The following is a 24,038-nucleotide window of genomic DNA, read 5'->3' on the forward strand; positions in this document are numbered from 1 at the left end:
ATAAACACAGTTTGGCTCGTCAGTGTCAGTTCGAAACAATTTCTGTATCGGTCACGTGACTTTCTTAAAGCAATGCGCACTATGAGCTCGACGCATGCGCCGACGCATCGGTGTCGACGGGCCCATCACTAGCACTAACTACTGTCACCCGGCTGCCAGTAATCTGTGCGCTTTGCAGTACATTTTTCAGTGTGTGGCACCATCTAGTGGCATGTTCATAAATTGTCTTAACGGTAATAGCAGTATAATTCTTCAATGAGTTTTCATGACATGTAACTTATTTCTTGTCATCTCCAAAAGTAACATAAGATTAGAATAAAGTAAGGTTTCCTTTTCTAACTTCAAGAACTTTAAGCCCGTATGCGCTTTCTCCATTCTTCTAGTTAAACTTTTACTGCCCCCTGTGTTTTGAAAACGAGTCCACTTCCATGGCAACCTGCAGTGAGTCTGTCGCTACACTGAGAGGCTCATGCCTTGCAGAATGACTGGTTTGACTTTCTGAGCTTTGTTTCAAAGGATTGTACAAATATTTGCAATTTCAGGAATGAACATGTGTGGAGTAGTTTCAACAGGTAAGAGAAATTACATTTTACTATTTTTAGGTTTTTGAACTAATGTTGGTTTAGTAACTAAAACTTTCTTGTGTTGAAGAGTTTCCGCATCTTACTGCTGCTAATTTTGTGAGTATAGAATTCATTTGTACTTTCATACCCTCTCTTCGTCAGCTCCAACTTTATCAATAGCCTGGGTTAAACTGAATTTCTCTGCTGTACCTCTCCTAGTGCTTAATGTTTATTTGCACACAGGAAGACACTCTGGCTTCTGATGATGTGCTGGTTCACTTCTTCAATGATTTCTTAAATCTGCCGGTAAATTAGTCCTAATATGTTATATAGAATATATACAGAAACCTTTTCTACAAAATATGTACATTGTTGCACCTTGATGTGTTTTTCCAGTCTTTCCCAAAGGCTTTGTTGTACAACAAGGAGACAGGACTGTTTGAGCTGGCCAGTGAGGCACCTGAGTTTGCCTGCAGAAGAGCTACAGCAGTCATAAACTGCAGAAAACCCCAACTCCCTACCCATGAACCCACAACACTGACTGGAACTACTCCTGTGAACAACAATTACACTGTCTGGGTAAGCAGTGAATCACTCCTTTTATATGAAAAGCCTGTGTTGTAGTTTAGAAGTTGGATTTCATTCCCTTGTTGCCTATGCAGTGCCTGGACAGAGAGAAAGGAATTCAGTGGATCATGGAAGAAAGATTTCCCTTTTTCCTTCAAAGTGATTGCTACATTGAATACAGGTACTAGAAATGCTTGTCATATTGTTTTTGCATAAAAAACAGATGCAGTTTATATATATATATTTATATATATAAATTTATATGTATAAACACGCACAGCTATATATTGTGTGTCTGATAAGTTGTTCTTCTACAGTCTGTATTTGCTAATTATACTGTTGTTGCTGCAGCTCTGCTCAGAAGGTAACACTGAAATTGATTTTAAAAATATGAAATAATATATAGAAATAAATACACTGTAGTTGTTTTTCCAGGTCTGTTTTAGTCCATCTTAATTCTTATGCATTGAGTGCGATGCATTGCACTAAAACCTTGTAATGACAGATCAGATCACAGACTGGACCATTTAATCTGTAACTATCTCATGCATAAGAAATAGATATTTAATTAATTTTTAATTTTAGTTTTTTCTATATTATTATTAATGTGCAACTATTATGTGATGCTCTCGTCACATCTGGTTAAGTTTTTTGTGAACTTCTGTGTATCACCTCCCTCTGGTCTTTCTTAGACTAGCCAAGCTGTTGATTCAGTGGCAGACAAAGCTCTGTACCCAGAGAAGGAAAAGCAGCACTAGCCGAACCACCCTGTCAGCCTCACAACTGCATTGTTCTTCACAATCTGGAAAGCAAAGTAAGAATGCATGAAAGTCCTAACATGCTCACCATCTCTAGCAACAAGGGTGTATATCTGTTTTCTATTTGTATATACAGCTATATGTATATTGTATGTTATGTTTTCAGCTTGAAGGCTATTAAAGAAGACAAATATACTTATGCTGTTTTTTCCTTCTTGTTCAGGGTTTATGGCAATGTACAACTTTCCATATCCATGTCCTGGCCAGAAGGAACGTACCGATACAAAATCCAGGGAATCATGCAATATTCTCTCCAACTGTTCTAAATCAGAGAATCTTTGCACTATTTCCTCCCAGTCCTCCTCATATTCCTCCTACTCTGCTAAACTTAAAAGTGACAAAACACAGGAACTCAACAACCCCCATATAGAGCCGTGCATCTGCAGTACAGAGCCATCAGCTGACTCAGAGATGCAATATCTCAATGAATCCAGGGGCCTAGAGTTTGACTCTGATCAACTACAGCTGGAGTACCTGGCTGCCAGAGTGGTAGAAGAGGTGCTTAGCAACACCTTGAATTTAGTGAGGCTTCAGAGTCAGGAAAACATTTCAGACTGTTTCAGGAAAGAGAAAGTTCAAAAAGGCAAGATGGGCAGTGGAGCAGAGGAGAAAGCAGAATGTGATAAGAGTCCAAAGATGAAAAGTTGGACCACAAACCAAGGAAATGTCCCTGATATTTGTTGCCATTGTAACTGGTTCCATGACATTAGACCAGGCTTGGATGCTTTCAAGAATTTTTTGCGAGGAACACCCGGAGAAAAGCTGATTAATATGTGGATGGACACAGAAAGACTGAAATCTATACAGCACAGAGAGCGGAAGAACAGGTGACCATGAACATTTTTCAAAGCCAAATGAATGATGGATGATTTGCACTCCTAATTGGATGCAGACATCACAGTGGATAATAGTAGATAAAGTGGTAAATAGCATCTGCAATTGCAACAAAAACAAATGCAATATCCATTTCCTTAAAAGATGATAAAATTAGGTGTAACATGTAATCTTGTGCTGTATTTAAAAAAAAAACAAAACAAAACAAAACAATAGGTTCTTGGTCTTGATGAGGAGCCGGTACTTACTGAGCAGCAGTCAGAGCAGTCTGAACACAGAGCTTCTCTCTCGACTGGGATTGACAACCTCCCCCTGCTGGACAGAAGATAAACTGTGCTCAGTCCAGCCCTGTCTCACTGATGCTCTTCTCTGTTACTGGTGAGAGTCACATTTGACGGTATTAAGATCATTGAGAGTGACTGACCACTTTCCCATTGAGTTCAATGGGAAACTCCAGTCGACTGAGAATTGAAGGCCCCACTGTATTAGTGCATATATACTTGGGATAAGTTACAGGGCAAAAGATGTATCTCACTGAGGTATCAACAGGACTCACCCAAAGGACAATCCGTTAGTTGGTGTTTTTCTGATGGTGGTGGGGAACTGCATGAAGAACTGTCTTGAAGGACCACAACAACTTACAAATGACATCTCTAGCCTGACTTAATGACCACTAGAAATTAATTAGGACCTGCTAGAAACCCTCTGAAGGACTACCGAAACCTCTAAAACTTCCCAATCAACCACTTAAACATTCCAAATAACCACTAGAACCCACTAGAACCTTCTATTCATAGGTTCTTCTATTAATAATGTACTGCTGTGGTGAATTACTAACAATATGTGGAGTATCCTTTCACCTGCTCCCAAAGTGTTATATTAATAAATATACTTTGTAATGTTTTATCCAACCACAACAGGGCTCCAAGGTATTGGAAATCTTGGAGTGTTCAGGAAGAGCATCATGACACCCCTGATGTAGGCCTGTGGCAGTGGAATTGTAGTCTATCAGGCAGGAAACTTCACTGTGACTCTTTGACCTTGCCTCCCCTCATCTATGATCCCTGCTCTTTTCACTCCTCCCAAACTGTCCATTCACAGGTAGAAAACGTGTTACGGATTCAAAAAAAAATTTGAAAAATACAGCACAGCAAAAATTTTCATCAAAAGCTGTTCCAATAATATTTTATCAAACACACATGCCAAATTTATAGATTTTCAATGTCAGCATATGTGGCACTCTTCTGTATCATAAATCGAGCATGTTTGGATTTAGGAATCTGCTTTATCATAAAACATCACCTTGGGCTTTTTTAAATTTCCATATTTCACTTTTTGCATATTGTGTGAGCTCAGTAATTAATTGAAGAATAACTTCCTGATTAATCGATATTAAAAATAATTGTAACATTTCCTGGACTGAAGCATTCAGAATTTTCCTGTCTTATGTGTTTATCATCAGTTATGCTCTGAAAGAAGTCATTTCTCAGGAGGCAGAAGTATGGAAAAGATGCTACATGCGCTCTGTGTTGACTCACGTGCTGGCTCGTACTTCACAAACTTCTGTGTACAATCTGGAATACAGGTACAATAAAAGCTATTGGATTTCACAGCACTGAATCACATCATACATTCCTCATTAGCATCTGCGTCATAGTCCTTCACATTCAGTTATGACTGGAATACATCATACGCAGGAGATAACATAATAATCAATGTGCAGTTTAGATAAAACTGTTTATTTAAGTATGTGAGTTATTATTGTTCATATTTTGTGTTTCAGCTGTGGGAGAATGCAGTTTACTTCTGGACAGACCTGCAGCACTACCATGAGCTGTTCAACCAGGATGGGTTAGACCCCTACAGAGTACAGAGAGAGGCACAGGTCAGCATACACAAACAAGCAAGACTAAGGTTGAGTGGGCCTACACTGACTGCTATGTTAAAATGCCAAAACTTTTAACAAGTGAGCAAGATCTACATTGATATTAGCTTTATATATTAACCAATGCCAATAGCTGTTGAACACTCGATAGAAATATAAGCAACAGAAAATCAAATGAAAGAGATGGAACAAAGTGTCTTTGTCTACAGAGCAATGATTCCTGAGTATTTTTCTATATTACACTGTGAATTCTTTTCTCATCATATGTTTTTGTTTTTGGGTTTTTGTCTTTTTTTTTTAACAGTTTCCATTAGAGACTCCATTAATGCATATGTCTCCTAAATTGAGTTCAGGCGGGGTCAACAAATGCATTCTGGTACCTTGGTTTTATTTTGCCATGATTGTTCATGATTTCATAAATTCCCCAAGACCATCTGTACAATATCAGATTAATTTAAAGTAATAAAAGATATGTATATTAATGTTACTTATAAACATAAGTAAAGGTTAACGAAGGGCAAAAAAAGTTGACAATTTAAAACATAAATTAAAATGCTTCATATAGTGGAATGCAATATCCAGAGTGATAAAGGGGCTGCCTTGGATAGAATGCAAGACAAAATGATAAATCACAATAAATTAGAATTGCAGAGAACAAATGTCGTAAAATGTAACCAAAGAGTACATGAAACATATATCGAATGCAACATTTTCTGTTAGCCTCCATTTTGCACATGCCTAACATTTGAGCCTGATCCCTTGGCCTGCCAGTCCCAATGTTCTTGCTGCTTGTCTCCAGCCTCTTTACCCCTCACTAAGTGGAGAGATTTAAACCCCCATAAAAACAAATGAGTCAGACCCCCCTCCTCCATAGGCCTGTGCCAATCCAGTCACCCAGAACCACCCTGTCTGGCAACAGTTGGACCACGCAGGAAAAAAGGGTTGTATGATTCCAGCATACCTCACAGTGAAATCTATTTTAACCTTTAACCTTCAATTCACCAATGCAATGATATTTAGAAGCTCTTTCCATAGTGTCATGGCCAACGGGGTTGAAAACTGACATTTATTTGGTGTGATGGCAGCAGTGAAGACAGATAGCGAATATTGTGGATGAGAACACTAAACAATGGAGATGATGAAAGCAATGGCACAAGAAGGGAGAATTGTTACTGAAAGTGATGACATTCCTTTCCCATCTTTTCCTCTCCTCAGCTCCTATACTCCACATATCTGTACAGTTCTGCCAGAAGAACTATTGGTGTGGATGAGGAGATTAGAAGGAACGTGCATGAGAGACTAATGCCAGCTTTTGAGGAGCTGTTTGACGAGGCAGAAGAATATACACTGAACATCCTGTTGCAGCCATGGGCACTGTTGCTCAACCAGGACAAAGAGTCCTTCCAGAAGGTAAACATAGTATACCCACAGTTTATTTACCTTCCCTTATATCCTGTTTTTTTCAAGTATTTGAATTGGTGATGTGTTGATGATGAATGACTCCACCTATTAATCAAGTAACACAATTTGAGGGAATTATCTTTTGAGTGACCAGTTATTCATTCTTTGTATGTGTGTCTAGGTGTGTGCGCAGAAGGAGGTACACAGAGTTGAAGGTCAGGAGTACAGTAAACTGCAAACTGTGTACATGGAAACAGAATGCCAACAGAAACAGGTCAGGTCAGACAGCATCCATGAATGAGCTGCCAATAAACACACACCTGTGATCACAGTTAGTGTAGATTTGAAATGTATTGCTTGGGAACAATGTTGATAATCTGTTGCTCCAAGACAGTATTTCTTGGCTTCAATGGCCTATTTACAATGGTGTTATAATGTTGTGATATAGAAGAAATAATCTCAGGGATTTAAGAGAATTGAAGCAGCAGTATTAGATGGAGATGGAGATTTACTTGCCGTTCCTAGAGTCTCCAAGAGTAAATCAGGAGGCAGAGCTTTCATTTATCAGGCTCCTCTTCTATGGAACCAACTTCCAGTATTGGTCCGGGGGGTGGACTCCTTAGCAATTTTCAAGACCAGACTTAAAAGTTTTCTGTATAGCACATCTTATAGTTAATACATTAAAGTCCATCTGCTCTTTAGCTATGCTGCTATAGGCCTAGGCTGCTGGGTGAAGGACTGAACATCTCTCTCTCTATCTCTTAAAGGAAGTTTTTCCTTGCCACTGTTGCCAAGTGCTTGCTCATTGGGGGATCTGTTGGGTCTCTTTAAATAATTATGAAGAGTTTGGTCTAGACCTGTTCTATATGTAAAGTGCCTTGATGTAACTTTGTTATGATTTGGCGCTATACAAATTAATCTGATTTGATTTATTAGACAGCCAGTGATGTATGAAAATCACTGTTAAGGTTTCTGAATGACATCTTTTTTTGTTGTTCTCTTCTTTCTTCCACTTTTCCTTTTTCTCTGGCACTTACCCAACGTTTCCTTGCTATAGATGCAGCAGTCAGAGCCCATATCTCTCTATCCTGTTGCTTCTCCTGTTCCCTCCTCAAAGAGCACATGTGCACCTGACTGGTCTGCTGTGTCTCAAAGTTACCGCTTCAGTTCCCTTCTTCACGATCGCGATGAAATTGGGCACTTTATGACTTTCCTTCAGAGTAAGGATGTCAGGTAAGTTGATTCAGTCAATGATATCAACAGAGTTGGGTCTAACCCAGAAATAAGCAATATCTACAAAGTGTATTTAAAGCAATGCACTATACATGATAATAAAAACTGCAAAATGTCTACATTGAAGTTTATGCAAATGTACCATTTTTGTTCTGAACATGTCTTTCTTCACAGTATTCATCTGTCATGCTGGCTGGATTTGGAGCAATATAGGAGAACTAAACATAGGGACAAGGCTGTCAAACTAGAAAAGTCTGTTCATGTTGCAAAAAATTACCTGAACAGGAAATACTTCTTTGGGCCTGACAGCCCTGCTTCCACAGAGCAACAGAATTATGTAAGTCAACTGAACAAACCAGTATGCTCACTTTTTCTAGCTTTTGTGCCCGTCTTGAGGCCCTCTCCATTCAATTGAATAATTGTTCAAATTATTGAGAGAGAGAGTCCATGATATCAAACCCCAAAGATTCGGACATGAGTTCCAATAGAGGTTTAATATTCACAATTTATAAACAGAGGCAGCTGTGGAATCTGTTTCCATCTTTCTGCAGACTTCATGTTCTGGCAGTGGGATATCATTAGGAAATAAAGATGAGAAGACATGGTTAGAGTTAAAAGGTAAAAAAGGAGAGGCGAATTATTTGAATTGAGGGAAGACAAAGAAGATCTTCTCTCGGAACAATGCCACCAGGATCAAATCTGTCCTAATGTTTATTGTCTGAGATTAGGTTTCTGGAGTCTAGGATTACTGCAGGTCATGGTGTATGAATCAGGTTACCTTGATGGTGCATGTAGTAGTGAACTTCATTTTTTTTCTTATTTCTTTTTTTTTTTGACAAATATAATGCTATATGATGTTTATTACGCTATCTTATTATACTGTTATAGCAAAATATTTGCTAATGATAAGAGAATCTAAAGGCAAAGGATTTCACTGATAACTCTGCTCCTACATTTGCTTATTTTTGTCACAGTAAGTGATACTATTGCCATAAAGTTGTTCTCACAAGTTTGTTTGGTTGTTCGCACTTTAAGCAACTGAAGCTGGACATTGAAACCAGCTACATTTGACTAATAACAACAATTAATCTGTTGCTTGTAACCATCTGTAACCATTTTAACTAGTGAGTTGATGCTTTTGATAGTAATTTTGAGCTCTGTTGCAGCATTTATGCAGCATTTCAGACAGCTCTTCAGATTGTACCAAGATTGTACTAAGCATTGTTTCCTTGTATTTTCGACAAAAAGAATAAGTCATTTCATGATTTTTCTGGTGAGCAGAAGTATTCTCAGGGGGATAGAAATAATTATTAGAAAATATTTTAACATTTTGATCATTGAAGAACCCTTATTTTGCTGCATAACTGTGGTTCACTTAGTTAAGACTATGTACTTGTTGACATAAATTCCTCTCTGGTCCATGACCTTTGGCATTTGTTATCCTTATCTCATAAATACCATCAAAATAATAATTATAAGGTGCACTGAAAAGAAGATGCCAATTTTAGGGTTTCTAACTATTAAGGATTGGGTCTGGCTGCTGCCGTCCCGCCATCACAGTGTTGGTTCCCGTATGCGTGAGCTATGTAAAGACTGACAGCTTTACTGCTTTGGCCCTTCCCTCTTTCAAACACTCAGTTATCCAGTCACAGATTGGCCTCCTTTCATCTACTGGCTCCTTCTCCAGTGCCATGACTGGTTCTCATTTCTGGAGCCTGCATGAGTGAGTGAGTGTGTGAATGCGTGGCTGTGTGCGTGCAAAATGAGATGAGAGAAAATAAAAAGGAGATATAAACAGGGAGACATGGCCAGATTGATGTATGAAGACATTAAGCAGACAGAAGATGACGGGAATGCATGGATTGGGGGAATGATGAGGAAATGATCAGGAAAGAGAGAAGTTTTCACTTAGGTTTCCCACTTTTCTCTGAGTTTATCAGAATCTTTAGACTTGTGTACTCACTGAGCCTCACACTGAGCCTCACAGACCTTAGCATCCATATCCAACACTTGGATGCACATGAGACCATCTTATTCTCTCTCTGTATATGTGTGTGTTTGTGTGTGTAGATATTGCACCTGGCAGGTGGACTGGAGCATCTGACGCTGGGGTGTCTCTCAAACATGGTGGTTATGCAAATCCAGGACATCATCAGTAGTCACATTGAGACAACATGGTTGCCTCAGTTTCTGTCAACAGCAGAGTTCACAGAACGGCAGAAACATAAACCAAAGGTGATTTTCATTGCTTTTATTTCACATTCATTCTGGAGGTCCCCAGCCTTTGGCAGTATCTCCTGGTCAGTCAGTCCATTGCATTTGTCCTAACTGAAATTTCCTCACTATTGGATGTATTTCCACGACCTTTGGTCTAGACATCCATGGTCCCAAGAGCAAAATCTGATTCTTGAAATTCTTTATTCTTGAAAGAATTAACACAATAATTTGTGGGAGTTTCTGTTATATTTGAAGGGTTAGGGTTAGGACAAATTTTCCAGTCAGATTTGTCACACAGTGGTAAGCAACTGTAAGTGGAGTTATCAGTAAATGTCACTAATTTCAAAATTGTTAGTGGTCATATGCCATCACAGGAGGTCTTATGCTGCTGTCATTTGTTAGCAATGGCCTCCAGATTTTGTTGAATTCCAAACTGTTAGATTAGATTTCCTTTATTGTCCCATAATGGGGAAATTCACATTGTGGGGCAAGATTTTTAACTTAAGAGGTAGAGAGAACAACAAACAAACAAGCAAACAACAGAGACACACAATAGCAGGTAGTACTACCCGTAGCAGCAGTTGTAACTGGACAGTTAGAAAAATATGACACAGTTGTTATTGCACAGTATTATTCTTAACTGTCTGTCTGTTTAACTGTCCATTATTATTTTACTATTGCTGTGGTAGAACTACCCTGAGTATTCTCAGTAACATGTGTATTATGTTGGTTTAATTTTAAATGCACACTTTTTATTTTGATATCTATGATAGTGAAATTTTAAAAAGGTGGAAGAAATTTGGCCATTCTTCTTAGTCAAGCTGTACATGTGATAAGTGCAACTGTTTCATCTCTATATAATGGTGGTGAGAGAAGTCAGACACATTAGCAGCTCTGCAATGTGAGAAACCACTAAACGATGTCACTGTCTCATTGCTCTCTCAGGTTGCCTGATCAGGCAGTAACACAAACACCAGAGATTCTGCTGCTCAGCCTCATTATGTTATCAGGTTTACTATGTTTGGTGACATGGATCCTGTCATTAAGTAATGAGTGGTAGATGAAGTTTAGCATTACACTTTATTACAAAAAGATGAGTTGACATGTGGCAAAGATGGTGGCTGGAGGTGGGAGACAGACATGATATCATGGAGGTGAAGATCAGAGGAAATGAAGAGTAAGAGGAGCGTCAGCCAGAGAGGTCTGAGTGTTGTTGAGCAAGCATATAATCCTAGTCTAGTCTAATTGTCTGACTTCTGTCTGTGTTTCTGTGTTTGGTAGCACCAAGCAGCAGACTGGCTCTTACAGGACCTCTACCATCGATGTGGAACAAAGAGAAAAGCTTGGAAGGTAAGAAGAGATTCTCCTGGGAGGGTGGATATTTTGAATTACGAAAAATAAGGCATTTCCTGGCTTTTAAGCATGGGTGATTTTGTTCATGACTTGGCTTCAAGCATTGACTTTGTCAAATACCATTTGGGCCTTGTGGTTGGTTTTCCCAAATTGGATCCAGGATAAATGAGATTAAAGCATCAACTTTACTAACCTTCTTTTAAAAGTAATTTGGGGTGTTTTCCATGCAGCCTTGTTCCCTCATCCGAGCTCCATGGTAGAATGTGGATATAAACCATGAGTGTTTCCCATTTCATACAGGATGATTACAGGAAGGAGTTTTCACACAATTAATCACAACTATCATCTTCATGATCATTATCTCATCATTGGCAAAGTCCAGGTTTTTAGAATAAAGGAATATCATTATCTCATAGGTTACTGATGGTGTTCAAGGGGGCACAACATATTCTCCTACTGTCTTTAAAAGCTTTTGTCTTTCTATATTGTTTATGCCACAAGATTTATTTATTTATTTTCATTTATTTTCATTTTCATTATTTTCATTACTTTTTGAAGGAATTTGAACATCAACCTATTATGTCTTAAAAAACCATGTCCGACTCCCTGCAGGCTGAGGGCTTATGGATGACTTCCTCCAAAGAGATTCTCCTTTTTCGACAGATCTTACTCAACCCTGTTACTTGTATGAATTTCCAGCACTTTGTCTCCCTGAAGGGAGACTTCCTGGAGAATGACGTGCTCTTTTGGTTGGAAGTCCAGAGGTATAAGGTAAAACAAATGGTGCTATGCACTTGTAGCAGTTCAGGTCTGAACTCGATGCATTTCTTGCATCTTTTCTTTTTCCTCCAGTCTCCGATATAAAATTGGAATTTTGTATCTTTAATCAGCTTAGGAGCAGTCTGAAACATTTTATTTTCCACCTCAAATTTCTCATCTTATGCTTCTTTATGAAGGACCTTTGCCACTCTCACAGCGACGAGGCAACTATCCAGCACAAGATCTCCACCATTATCAACTGTTTCATCAACTCATCGATGCCACCCAGCCTGCAGATTGACATCCCCCCTGAACAGGCCCAGCACATACTGGAGAAACGCCATGACCTTGGCCCCTACATCTTCAGAGAGGCACAGGTTGTTTGTGCATCTGAGAAAGTCGTTGTTTTCTATGATTTTCTGTATTTGTGCTTAATGTAAGTGCTTTTTTTTTTTTTTGTCTAGATATCAGTGTTCAGTGAATTGTTGAAGTTCTGGCCTGAATTCCAAGAGCTGAGCAGCAGTGTCCAAGAGGAGCAGCTCCTTCCTCTGCTGCAGGAAAAACGAATCAATCACAGAGCCCATGTGAGACGGCAGAGAAGGAAAGAAGAAGAGGCAGATGAGAAGAAGCGAGTCCAGGTGAGGAAGCAAAGGAAAATAAATTAAAAAAGTTTTCACAACATTAAAATCTCTATTCAATCTATCTCATGTAGGAAGAGCAGGAGTCAGAAGAATCCAGCTTTAGTGAGGATGCTGATGATGACATGGATGATCAAGCAAAAGAGGGGAGAATTGGAAAAGGGCAGTTGAGGACACAGAGCAGTGTGCTGCCATCTCCCACACCGCCTGTAAGGTCTCCAATGTTCCTCACTAAGGAACGTGATGAGGATGTGTTTGTGTAAAATGTCTCATATGAGGAAAGTAAAACCAAATTAAATGATTTAATTTATTAATTATATGAAAGTTCCAGATATTTAAATAAAAACTGTGGTGATGAAATTAAACTCAATTAGAGCATGAACTCTAAACAAGTTCCCGTCAGTTCCAACCACAGGCTATAAAGATATCCTCTGACTGAACCCTTCCTTTAATTATATTAAATTTGACAAAATTTCTGGAAATGTTCCCTCAGCTATCATGGTCCTATTCCAAGTACATGGCAGCGTTGAAGAGAGAGGAGGTGCTGCTGAGGAAAAAGAGTCAGCTGGAAGCATCCCTCTCTACAGCCTCAGGTACACCAATCCCCGTAACACTTTTGACTTCTCTCTGCCAGACAGAGTGAATAGTCAGAGTAAGTTCATGAAACCATAACCCTGAAATGATATTTAATTGTTCCCACGGTATAATTCAAGCTACATTTTCATGGTTGTGATAATACCTGGCAGCTGAAGCCAAAACAATGTCAGATCTGTCTCCCTGTGTAAAACTCTGGCCAAACCAGCAACTTCAGTCTGTCCATTAAGTGTCAATACTCCACACTGTCCACACTGTGTGGACATGGAAATGCGTGGACATGGAAATGATACGTGGGCATTTCGCCGAACTCAGTCCCATTCCATGATGAATGAGAAATGGAAATGAAGCAGAATGCAAGAGTATTTTAATCGGATGGTATAGGAGGGAACTACTATGAGAACACAGCTGAGGATCATTGCTGTTTCATTGCTGAGACAAACTCACTGTGAACCAGAATGGAGACAAAAAAGTCCAAGTAATTCATGTTCTCCAGACTCCTCCTCCTGCAGTGTGAAGTCAACAAGCAGTAAGCAAAGTCACAGGCAGTCTCATCGCTCCTCAACAGCAGGCAGTCAACAGTGTAACAGAGACAACAGTAAGTGAACAATGTTTTGCAATAGTGCAACGTGTTGCCTCTAAAAACTAAAACACTCTCATGCTTTGTTACAGGACGAGCAAAAACCTGCAACCTAAAATGAAACCTAAGAACTGCAGTGCTATTGGCGCACTAAGAGTGACAGCAGTGCTACTACCAATATCTTGATGAAGACAAAGTAATTTGATCTTACAGATGATGCAAGAATATTTTTGTAAGGCAGTATAACAAACACCCACTGGCTACATTTTTCAGATGTTTGCCTCCAAGTATTGGGAGCATTGGTGTCATTAAGGTAAAGATTAATTTAATCAACTCTGCACGCATTGAGTAAGATTTTGACATCATAGAAAAACACTTCATATTCAATATTTTATTAAAACATTTCTCTTAATATCCATTAATATACACGAAAGGCAATAGACTTAAATTTGACATAGAAATCACCCAGTAGTACAATAATATAAAGGCAACTCTACCATGTTGGCATCAGTGTAGGGAGTTTCACATCTATAAAAACATTTTGGTTGGCAGCTGGGTTCTTAGCGTCATCAACATGTAATACAATATTGCACTTGACATTGGCTTAATGTAAACACCAAGTGCTTATTCTGCAGAGTGAAACTTCGCATTTTGAATAGACTGAAAAACAAAGACCCAAGTCACTCCTGTTCCTCGTGCAGTTGTAGCACTGAGGGGGTTTCACATTGACTGAACAAGCCCTACTTTAAGCTGAGACAGATCTTATTTTTTTGTATGTTAAATACAATGTGTTAAAATGTCTTGGAAATATCTAACCTATTTGTTTCTCTGACACTTTTTAGTTTCCTGTATTTGTAAAAAATATATCTTTCAAAGGTAATCTATAGGAACTCTACATTCTAAGGCATAGATGAGCAGGTGGACTGATTTTGCACAAATGAGTAGTCACGTCTTTTCATGGATTTTTGCAATTTTGTGGAACAAAGGTCTCATCTTATATGTTTTACAAAGCCAGTTGCGTGTACATCAGTGGAATCCTATACGCAAGGCTTTATTCTTTACTATGTTGAACTTACTGACAAACACCTTGCTGAAGGCAGCGTCCACGAGGTAGTGGTAAGACTTGGTGACCGAAGGCTGTGGCTCTGCGAGTGTCACTGCTGGCTGCAGCTGGAGGGAGGCAGCAGAGGGGCTGAGAAAATGGGAGGCTCTTGTCACGTAATCCACCAGCTGGCGATACTGCTGCTCTGACAGGCGCTCACGAATGCCATCTCCCTGAAGAGCAGCACACAAATGATAAGCATTCCAGTTAGTCCATTTATACTGCATGTGGCGTCCAGTGGTATGCCATAACAGTGATTTACAGCAACTGATTTAATGTTGCCCTATGGTGAAAACACCATTAAAGATGACTTCTCAGTGCCCCACATGGTAATGTACAATGACCACAATACAGCTGAGACACCTTCATATTCTTTTGATGGGGGGGGGATCTGATTATGATTTGGTAGTCTTATTGTTACATCCAAGCATCACGGTATGTGAAAAATATTCAGGATAGTTAGCACATATTATACAGCTAATCAACAATTTCCATCATGTGACCTCTGTGTAGTCTCATTCCTGTCAGGGTCTCACCTCTGTGTCACTGCTGACTGTCTGCTGCTGTAAGGTGATGGTGAGCTGGCCTTGCTGTCCTGGCTCTTGCCGACACTCTACCTGCAGGAAAACAGGACAGTCACTTTGGCTGCAGCTAAAGAGACGTTCAATGGACAGTTTTTTCAGTCTGGTGATTCCTGATGTGTCTTGGAACACCTTTTCCTTTAAGACTACTGACATTTACCTCTGTGATGGGGAAAGCCTGCTGCTGTGTGTCCTCACTGAGACTGACCACAAACAGCACCTCAGAGGTGAGCAGCAAACAGCCAGCATGCTCCTGACCCGACCCACTCACAATGGTCACCTCCAGGGCCATGTGGAGCTCTGGGCGCCCCAGAGACTGAAGCATTTTCCTGTGATCGCAGAAGATTATGTACATTGTAAACATGTGGGACATGCAATTAATATTTGCATATACATTTTAATTCTTGCATACAATCAAATAATAAAATCAAATAATATAAGCCATTTTTAAGCTTAATCAGGTAAACAATTACATCCAGAGTACTTCCCCTGTGTGAATGGATTATTTACAGTACACAGTAGTAGTAAACTTCTGGTATACAGTTTTCCTATAAACACAAGACCGCACTGTCAACCCAACCCCAACACAGACATACATATGACCATTCGTATCTGCATACATCCTTTAATTTACATTTTTGCATGTTCTCTGCATGGTTCCTGTTACACACATTTTGAGCTGGGAAATGTGACCACAGGAAGTTAAGCATTTAGTCATGTTCCTCTGACAGTTTGTTGACTTTGGACAGCAGGTGCAGTGCAGAGCAGATGTTGAAGCAGCCACAGTAAGGACAGTTTGGGTCTGTTCAATGTTACTCTGTGTGTCTGGGCTACCTGCAGTAGTAAAAATAATTGATGGACGCCTGATGGAAACCAGTTTGACTACAATGCAGTACAAATTAAACCACTCGGGAGCATTATCTCAGCATACATCTATTTTTATCCTTTGTGTTAGATGTTAGAGGCAGATGAAAAATCTGCCTCTAACATTAATACAACATACTGCTAACCCCTGAGGTGACGACAACTTAACTGGAATGTCCTGAATTGATGATACTAAAAACTTGGCCTTTTTCCTCATGAGACACTGGCTACTACTAGAAGTAAATGTTTGATATCTATGGAAACCAAATGATCAGCATCATAACTGCCTTTTTTTTAGAGCTCCCGATAACCTTCTTGACACAAGCTTCTTATACATTCTTATGATAAGTGTTTCCCTGAGAGCATGCAGGAATCTTTGATCTGTAGATACAGCTGTGCCTCAGGTCATTGTTATTTAGTGACACTGGATCCCAAGTTAACCTGCTTGGCACAACATGTGACTTTAGTTAATGGAGTCTCTCCAAACCATTGTAACATACAAAGAAAGATGTTCCTCCTCCATCTGATGGCACAGTAAAACATTTCTGGAAAGACTCATAGTTAAACAACAAGAACAATTTCTTGCTGGAGGCTTTGGCGGCGTGCTTGTAAAAACCTTTTAACATGGCTTGATGAGAACAAGGGAGGGCAGGCTGGCTACCATGTGTGGGATCAAGGTCAAACATCTTTCCCTTTTTCTTTCTTTCTTTTTTTGGAACGTGGGTAATTAACTTTCCAAAGTTATTTGAAACAAGACAGTAAAAGGGATGACAGAGAACAGCAGATTCTGGTGAAGATCCAATAAAAGCAAAGGAAGAACACATCTGATTTCTACAGAGGACCTGGACAGATGTAAAGAATAGAGCCTGTAGGTTTAATGAACAATTCTGGGTTCATACCAGACATATTTCAGGTGGCTGTTTGGAGCCTGAGCAGACTTCTCTTCGACAGGCAGGTAGAGCTGTTTAGGAAGCTGCCACAGTCCTGCTCCATGTAGGATCCCTGTTAGGAGAGTCAATCAGTGTAACTATCTGGGATGTAAAGTCTTGTGAGTTTTTACATGCATTTAAATAGAGCATCAAATTAACAAGAGAGACTGGTGCTATTCCAAGCTAAATGTTAATAGCTGCAAGATGGCGACCAAGACGTGGTGAGAAAGATTATTTCTGTCAATTTATTACAAAGAAAAATCTTAAAAAAAAAAAAAAACATGATTCCCTGTGTATATGGCAGAGTGAGATTTTAACCGACATGTGCGTGTGGTCAGTTTTCTTTCATTCCACTTGAGCTGCCAGTGAAGTCATCAAGAAGTTAAAGCAGAGCCATAAAGAGCACAGTGAGGTCCAATAATAATGTCACTACGCTGATATTCTGTAACAGTGTTCAGCTCTGAGTGAGTGTGTGCAGATGTATCCATGGGCTTCAAAAGGGAGGATGGAGTGTGACAGAATTACACCACAAATCAATGCAGATGATCTTCCTGTACAGTTGGAGTTATTTGTGTGTGTGGTGTCATGGTGACTAGTGATGTGTTTTTCTGCTGAGCCAGCATGCAAATAAGGGACTTTGCGTGTGTGTGTGTGTGTGTGTGTGTGTGTGCGTGCGTGCGTGAGTGCATGCATGTAGTGTGAGTTGACACAGATAAATCAGAGACATGTCCTCGGGGAGACACTGCTCACTTCATTGGTAATTTATGCGCCTTGTCAAAGACCTGTTGGTACCAACACACAGTGACCTCTGACTCACGTCTCACCTCAGAACATCTTCTAGCCTAAATAAAACAACTCAAGAGGCTTTCTTGTCCCTATGTATGAGTGTAAGATTAGGTGTGTGTGTCTCTGGGCCCTTTGACGACCTAATAAATAAGTGGGAAGTGTGAGTGAGATCATTTATCTATTTTGTAATACTGATATATTAACTCTAGTTCAGATGTGTTTATTGTCAATGTTGTTCCCTAGTCTCTTTCATTCATCCCCTACACAGCTAAAAAAACAACAACAACACAATTCAACATGATGTCATCCTTGCTCTGTCCTGAACTCACCATATCCAGTCTGGGACACCAACTCAGCTGCTCCCCCAATGGGCTTGGTGAAAACACCAACGATGCCTTTCCCCACTCCAGAAATGACCCCTCTGGCCTTGCTGCCAGCTGAGGTCTGCATCTCCCAGTTTCTCTGGAAGTTCTGCATGGGCTGGTCCACAATTCCTGCTATCGCTCCTGCAGAACACAGGACAAAGTCTTTGTTCCTCTGATGTGCTGTGATAAATACTAAATGAAAGACTTTTACAGTTACATATTGCCAGATGCACACAGATTACAAAACATCTTGTGTGGATAACAAGGGGCAAAGCAGGGATCGAGTGAGCTATGGAAGCATAGTCAGACATACAGTGTTATATGTGAGAATCACAGGAATTCAGACTTTTTTGTGCTATAAATATCACACAATTCAGGTTATGCATTACACAGATGTTGTGATTTACAGTGCATCTCAGAAATTATAATCCACTGTAACCCAGAGATGCGAGCAGCTGTGTGGTTTCAGTGACAAAATGCTCATTGTGTTTTACTCTGCCCTCTGGGTGCTTATTGAGTCCCTGATGTGCTGTCTCAGTGCTCTCCAAGGTAACTGCATGCCACAGTGTGTGCGTGCCTCTGTGTTTGTACCCATAAGGTGTGTGGAGAGAATGTTTCCATACATATTGAGCAACCTGATATTGAGACATGAGTTATTCTACTGAATACCAACAAACAAATATCACAAAACTAAAGTACTGGTATTATTATTGCATGTTTTCAATATTAATGTTTCTTTAATTCTGACTGTTTTTATTTTTTGTAATTTTCAACTATTTTGTGAAACTGAGAACAAAACTGTCCACTGTTTCCAACATTTGTGTCATTTCTCTTCAAACCAGTTATCCTGGGGTGTAGAACAGTAACCAATAGTGTGAAGTGAAATTGTGATGCAGGATCAGAAAGCTATTATTCGATTGTGTCACAGCATAACGGATTAGTCATCATCAATGTGAAGTCACATATGGAATCTGTCTGCTCTTCCATGCAGTTGGACATCCCTAAGTGAATACACATTAAAATACAGAGGACCATTTGAAACAATGTATCTACATTTCAAGTAATGTCAAAATTATCATTGTTAAAAAAGTAATGTAATTACGTTTTTTTGTCATTGGCTTTGTTGCTATTTGATCTAGACACTGCATAGATGATCATTGTTGTCTACAAATAAGCCTCTTTTGGCCTTCAAGCTCTCCTGCACAATGTTGGAAACATTTTATTATTCTTCAAATTTTTTATACACTTAACTTGCTGATAAAATAAACAATCAACAGAAATTATGACATCAATGAGGCTTATGTCTGAGTGAATGTGCACCTACCTAACAAGCTAATGCCAAGCCGTGATAGCCCTTGTCTAAGTCCGTCTCCAAGACTTTCTGGAAGCTGCCGCCTCCACTCCTCCTGCCTGGTGTAGTGCTCCTCATCAAGAGACAGACGGTCCATGTTCCTGGCCAGACTTGTTGCTAAGTTGGTGATAGATGTCAGCGTACCTGAACACACAGGATACTTTGAGCTCCTCCTTTGGATTTTTACCTTCTTTAATTTGATTAATTTAATTTAATACACAGCTCACACTTTATATTACCCAATATGTCACCACTGCATGATGACCACTTATGGAACTGTTTCTGCCTGGGAACTGAGTCCAATACAGATACCTTACCTTTTGAAATATGTTTGACGAAGGAGGTGGTCCCTCGAGAAACTCCACTGACAAAGGCTCCAGGTCCTCGGGTCAGACCCTCATATGGGAGACGGAAGAAGTCTGACACGCCATTACCAATGCTCCGCACAAGGCTGGCAGGACTGCCAAGGATCTCCAAAGAACCCACTACCCAACCTGTGACAGAGCAACAAAACAGGATGTCAGGTGGTCACATTTTTGTTACAGCAGCATGAGTGCTTGAAATTTGTTCATATATTATTTGAGACATTGACTTTTACGGTTTCAAACTAATGATTGCTGATTTATTTAATATTTATTTATCAGTTGTGTCAGAAATATTTAAATATTTTTAGAAGAAGTGAGAATTTAGAAACTATTTTGGAGCAAAGTTGATCTCGATTTACTAAATGTTACAGCTGAGTAGCTTTCAATTTGCAGCCATGTAAAACAGTCTATAGAACATACTCTGTATGTTCTAACCCATAGTTATTTTTTACGCATCTGAAATGAATTTGCATTTTACAGGAATCAAAAGGATTACGCCTGAAATGCCGGCTCTTATCTCAACATTAGAAGTATTTCACTAGACTCACTTCTTCAAGCAATCAAAACAACTCACGGAATAACTCCAGCTAACGAATTAACATTTTACATAATAGTTCTAGGTTTAACACTGCGTTAATCAGAAAACAAAGCTTTGCCAAGATTTGCACAGATATACATACACACCTGTACACACAGACATAAACACCCCTGCATGAAATTACAGACTGCCACGGCTAGATTTACAGTGTCATATTATCTCACTTCTCTCATTCAACCGTAGAGTCTCCTTCAGGGTGGCACAGCTCATTGAAATTTATACGCTGACAGCTGCAACACAAAAATCAAATAGCTGTTTTCCAGTGCTCTGTTCTTATCTTCTGTCAATTTGCTCTTGAGTGATGGATTCTAATGGTAGGCAAGGAGCCCCATTGGGGCCAAGGGCTGTTTTAGTCTCCGAGTTGTGGTTTGGGTGAAGCGTAAAGCATAGTCCTGACAAGAGCTGATGTTTACAGTGCTGAATCATGCCTTAAAATGCTTTATAATACACACATACACATATATACATGTTTTTGTGTTTATGCATGAACAGAGTAATGTCTGTACGTCTATAAGCCTTTGCTTGTGCAGATTGTGGATGGCTGTGGGTGTTTGTCAGGTTGTAGTAGCATACATTCTAAAGCTAATTAATCCCAGAATGCAATGCTTCCAGGAGTCCTCCTCACATTGATGACACAGGAAGAGGAGAACATGGGCAGGTGATGTGTTGAAATACGAACAGATATGAGGGCTCTAACGAGAGACAACAGGAAAGAAGCATCTGGCCAGAACGATGATTTCTGATGTGGAAATGTCTGGCCTAAATCAGACCATGTGTGGAGCCTTTGACTACACAGGAGGACAATGCAGGAGAGAGGTTGGTGCCTTTATAGGGCACGATAAACATCCTGCTTACACGCACAGTGTGAGTCCGAGCTTAGGATAAAAAAATTATCACAATAACACTACCTAATCTTTCCTGGGGCTTCCAGTCATTAAGTTTATTTTTCTTTCTAGTGTTCAGTAGTCTTACCCCACTTTCACCACAAAGCAATTGGAGCCTTTGGATCTCAGGCGGATCATTTCAAAACCCCTCTGACTTGGTGGGAATAAATGTTGTAGTTACTCTAACACATATCATGTATTCTTCTGTGAACATATATAACACTATCTGCAGTAACACAACTGCTTTGAAGAACCATTTGTTGCACTTGTCTCCCTCTGTGTATAACTTACCAGCTCTGAAGAGGGCCCCGGCAGCATAGTGCATGGCCAGAGCGTGGACCAGCTGCCTTGCTGTGGTGCAGAGCGGCCCCCTCTCAAAGAGCGAAAAGGAGAGAGGAGTGTGGTCTGAGGCGATGTACAGCTTCAGGGAGGCATGGATGCTGACCAGCAGGTTGACTGGCTGGATGGTCAACCTCTGCAGCCGTACAGGGTTGACCAATGCCTGCATGGACTGGAACACCTGGATGACATTAATACCAGTGTTAGTCATAAGAAAAAGGTCTCAGTGTTCACCAATATGTATGTGTGTTTGCGTGCGTGTGTGTGTGTGTGTATATATATATATATATATATATATTTATATATATAATTTATACCTGTCTTAATGTCTTAATCCCTGTCTTAATGCCAAGATGGTGTCTTAATGGACATCATCTTGGCATCAAGCATGTAAAATATAGTAGTGATATGGTACCTGTATGTCTGTCCCAAAATCAACACACCAATGATAAATAACAAGAATATAAGAGAACAAGCTCATGCCGTGGTCGGTGCACCTGTTCAGGGAGGATGGGGGTTGATCCAGGTGCTCTACTCCTCTCGGCCTGTGCTATAGCTGAAGCCATGGCTCTATCTGGGATGTAGGTGTAGAACAGGGTCTTAACGTAGTAAACAAAGGTGTCTTCTAAATAGACTCTGGCAGGTTGTAGCTGGAAGGTTACCTGAGGAGAATACACACAAAGCTGTGATAAGAGCTTTCTTATTGATGACTGTTATAGAGAAAATAAATTGACTTGTATAATGAAATCAAAGACTATATTCTCTGGACACTGCAGTTTCCAAGTTAGTAGAAAATTTTTTTTTCATGTATTCTGAATACTATTTTATTTTATTCATTAATTTATTTTTATTTTTTTATATTGTTCTGAGCTTCTTCTTTAATTTTTTTTCTTATCTTATCTTATTTGTCTATTTTTGCATTTTCTGTATCTGCATATATTCTGTATTTTTTGTTAATGTATATTTAACTTCTGGCAGCGCACATTGTACTCATAATTTGGAGCTAGAAAAAACTAATGTTTAGGTAGTCAAAGTGACACTGCTACCAAAGAAACGTAAAACAGAGGAATAAATCCAACCTCCTCCACTGTGCATTTGTCTGCAGCCAGTGTTATCGTCAGCTGCAGAAAGCAGGAGCATTTGAATTCCTGTAAGGCTTCGGGGGACTCTGTGGGGTTAGAATCTCTGCTCCAGGGACCCCCAGGATCAACTCCTCCTCTTTGATCTTGGCAAAGCAGCACAGGAAAGTGGAAGCTGGCTCGGTTGTATAGCTGGTTGTCTACTTGCAGACTAGCACAATAGACCTCAATCACAGAGTTATCAGGCATCAGAGCTGAGATGGGTGCTGTGTCAATGCAAGCGTCAACTGCCAGCTCTAGAGGAAGGGAGGAGGCCACAGGAGTCAGGCTGAGGAGCAGCTTTGTCAGTGTGAGTCTGAGCAGCTCCACAGAACTAGAGGGACTAGTGATGTCATCACTCAACGCAACACTGGTCTCACTCATAAGGACTCTGAAAGATAGCTGGGAGTACCTGAAGACAAAACAGAAATACTTCATGTGAAAGTATAAGTGGATATCCTAGAATAAATAAAAAAAAGAGTGGTTTTCAGGTTCATTGTCCTTTTTGCTGAAACACAACTAAGGGTTAAACTGTGCATGTGTATGATGACTGAGTGTAGAGGAAAACAAGAGGTTGATATCATTCATCTCCTGTTGATGTTTAATGAATTCCTTACCACTAGAACACATTATCAAAGATTCCTGATGTCATTTGTTTATATTCGTCCATGTGATCATATTCATGTCCTGTTTTGCCAAAATGACGAAGCAGCTATGTGTTGATGTAATGGAATAAAGCTGTCATGCAGTGGCTCTGAAACCTTAACACACTCTAATTTAAAAGTTACACAAGCAAATAAACAAAACACAAATGAAGAAAACAGCTTCAATTTGACATGTGTGCCTGTAAAAAAAACGGAACAAAGCGAAAACACCCAACCAACACAGAAAATAAGTTGTGTATTAAATGACCTACAAATATAGAAATCAACCAGATACATAAACATTGCAAACAAAACAGACAACAGCAGAACTGTTCCCAGAAGTGTGCTGTACCTCTAATAGTGCTGGTATCTCGATTCGTTTATTAGTTACTTTATTCTGTGTGACTCAAAAAGTGACTTGGACTGATAATGAGTCTGCAGGGTGGAAATATTAAATGAAATGTGATTTTTTTTCTCTTGATAAGGTTTTGATCCAAAATGTTATTCCAGATAGTGCTAATCTTAACGGAAATGGGCAAAGCAGTTTTTTAAAGTAAGTTAGAAAGAAATTCTCTGATTCTGCACATGTTGGAGAAGGTGTTTCTGGTGTGTCTGTTTACATGTACTTAAATCATACTCAATTTCCTGTGCAATTAATGTCACTCAAGGC

The 24,038-nt window shown here is 39.7% G+C and overlaps 2 protein-coding genes across 5 annotated transcripts in view; one reads left to right on the forward strand and one right to left on the reverse strand.

Moving 5' to 3' along the window:
• The first annotated feature begins 94 nt into the window (after positions 1-94).
• On the forward strand, positions 95-13,563 carry rgs22 (regulator of G protein signaling 22). Its single transcript, XM_029503725.1, has 20 exons — positions 95-154; positions 807-869; positions 960-1,142; positions 1,226-1,311; positions 1,482-1,494; positions 2,246-2,775; positions 4,259-4,367; positions 4,566-4,667; positions 5,883-6,077; positions 6,250-6,347; positions 7,224-7,301; positions 7,476-7,638; positions 9,372-9,536; positions 10,800-10,868; positions 11,484-11,642; positions 11,828-12,007; positions 12,095-12,268; positions 12,343-12,477; positions 12,762-12,861; positions 13,535-13,563. The coding sequence occupies exons 1-20, from the start codon at positions 95-97 to the stop codon at positions 13,561-13,563; spliced, it is 2,691 nt and encodes an 896-aa protein (XP_029359585.1).
• Positions 13,564-13,766: 203 nt separating this feature from the next.
• The window catches only part of vps13b (vacuolar protein sorting 13 homolog B), a 283,913-nt gene continuing 273,641 nt past the window's right edge, over positions 13,767-24,038 (reverse strand). For all 4 annotated transcript variants that reach the window (XM_029503627.1, XM_029503624.1, XM_029503626.1 and 1 more), the window contains 10 exons: positions 22,686-23,136; positions 22,104-22,268; positions 21,559-21,787; positions 19,738-19,914; positions 19,394-19,564; positions 18,034-18,210; positions 16,889-16,991; positions 15,286-15,454; positions 15,081-15,161; positions 13,767-14,717 (listed from right to left, as the gene is read on the reverse strand). In XM_029503627.1, the coding sequence (XP_029359487.1) occupies positions 14,469-14,717; positions 15,081-15,161; positions 15,286-15,454; positions 16,889-16,991; positions 18,034-18,210; positions 19,394-19,564; positions 19,738-19,914; positions 21,559-21,787; positions 22,104-22,268; positions 22,686-23,136 (1,972 nt within the window). In that variant the 3' untranslated portion in view covers positions 13,767-14,468. The remainder of the gene's footprint in view (positions 14,718-15,080; positions 15,162-15,285; positions 15,455-16,888; positions 16,992-18,033; positions 18,211-19,393; positions 19,565-19,737; positions 19,915-21,558; positions 21,788-22,103; positions 22,269-22,685; positions 23,137-24,038) is intronic.

This window comes from Echeneis naucrates, chromosome 6 (assembly GCF_900963305.1).
Source record: "Echeneis naucrates chromosome 6, fEcheNa1.1, whole genome shotgun sequence".
NCBI classification, from domain to species: Eukaryota; Metazoa; Chordata; class Actinopteri; order Carangiformes; family Echeneidae; genus Echeneis; species Echeneis naucrates.

Bases quoted from the DNA above. Each gene is read 5' to 3' on its own strand.
- rgs22 (XM_029503725.1), top strand. From the start codon at position 95: ATGCGCCGACGCATCGGTGTCGACGGGCCCATCACTAGCACTAACTAC. The intron at 6,348-7,223 runs GTCAGACAGCAT...TGTGTCTCAAAG, and splicing joins TGCCAACAGAAACAGGTCAG to TTACCGCTTCAGTTCCCTTC. The intron at 9,537-10,799 runs GTGATTTTCATT...TGTGTTTGGTAG, and splicing joins GGCAGAAACATAAACCAAAG to CACCAAGCAGCAGACTGGCT.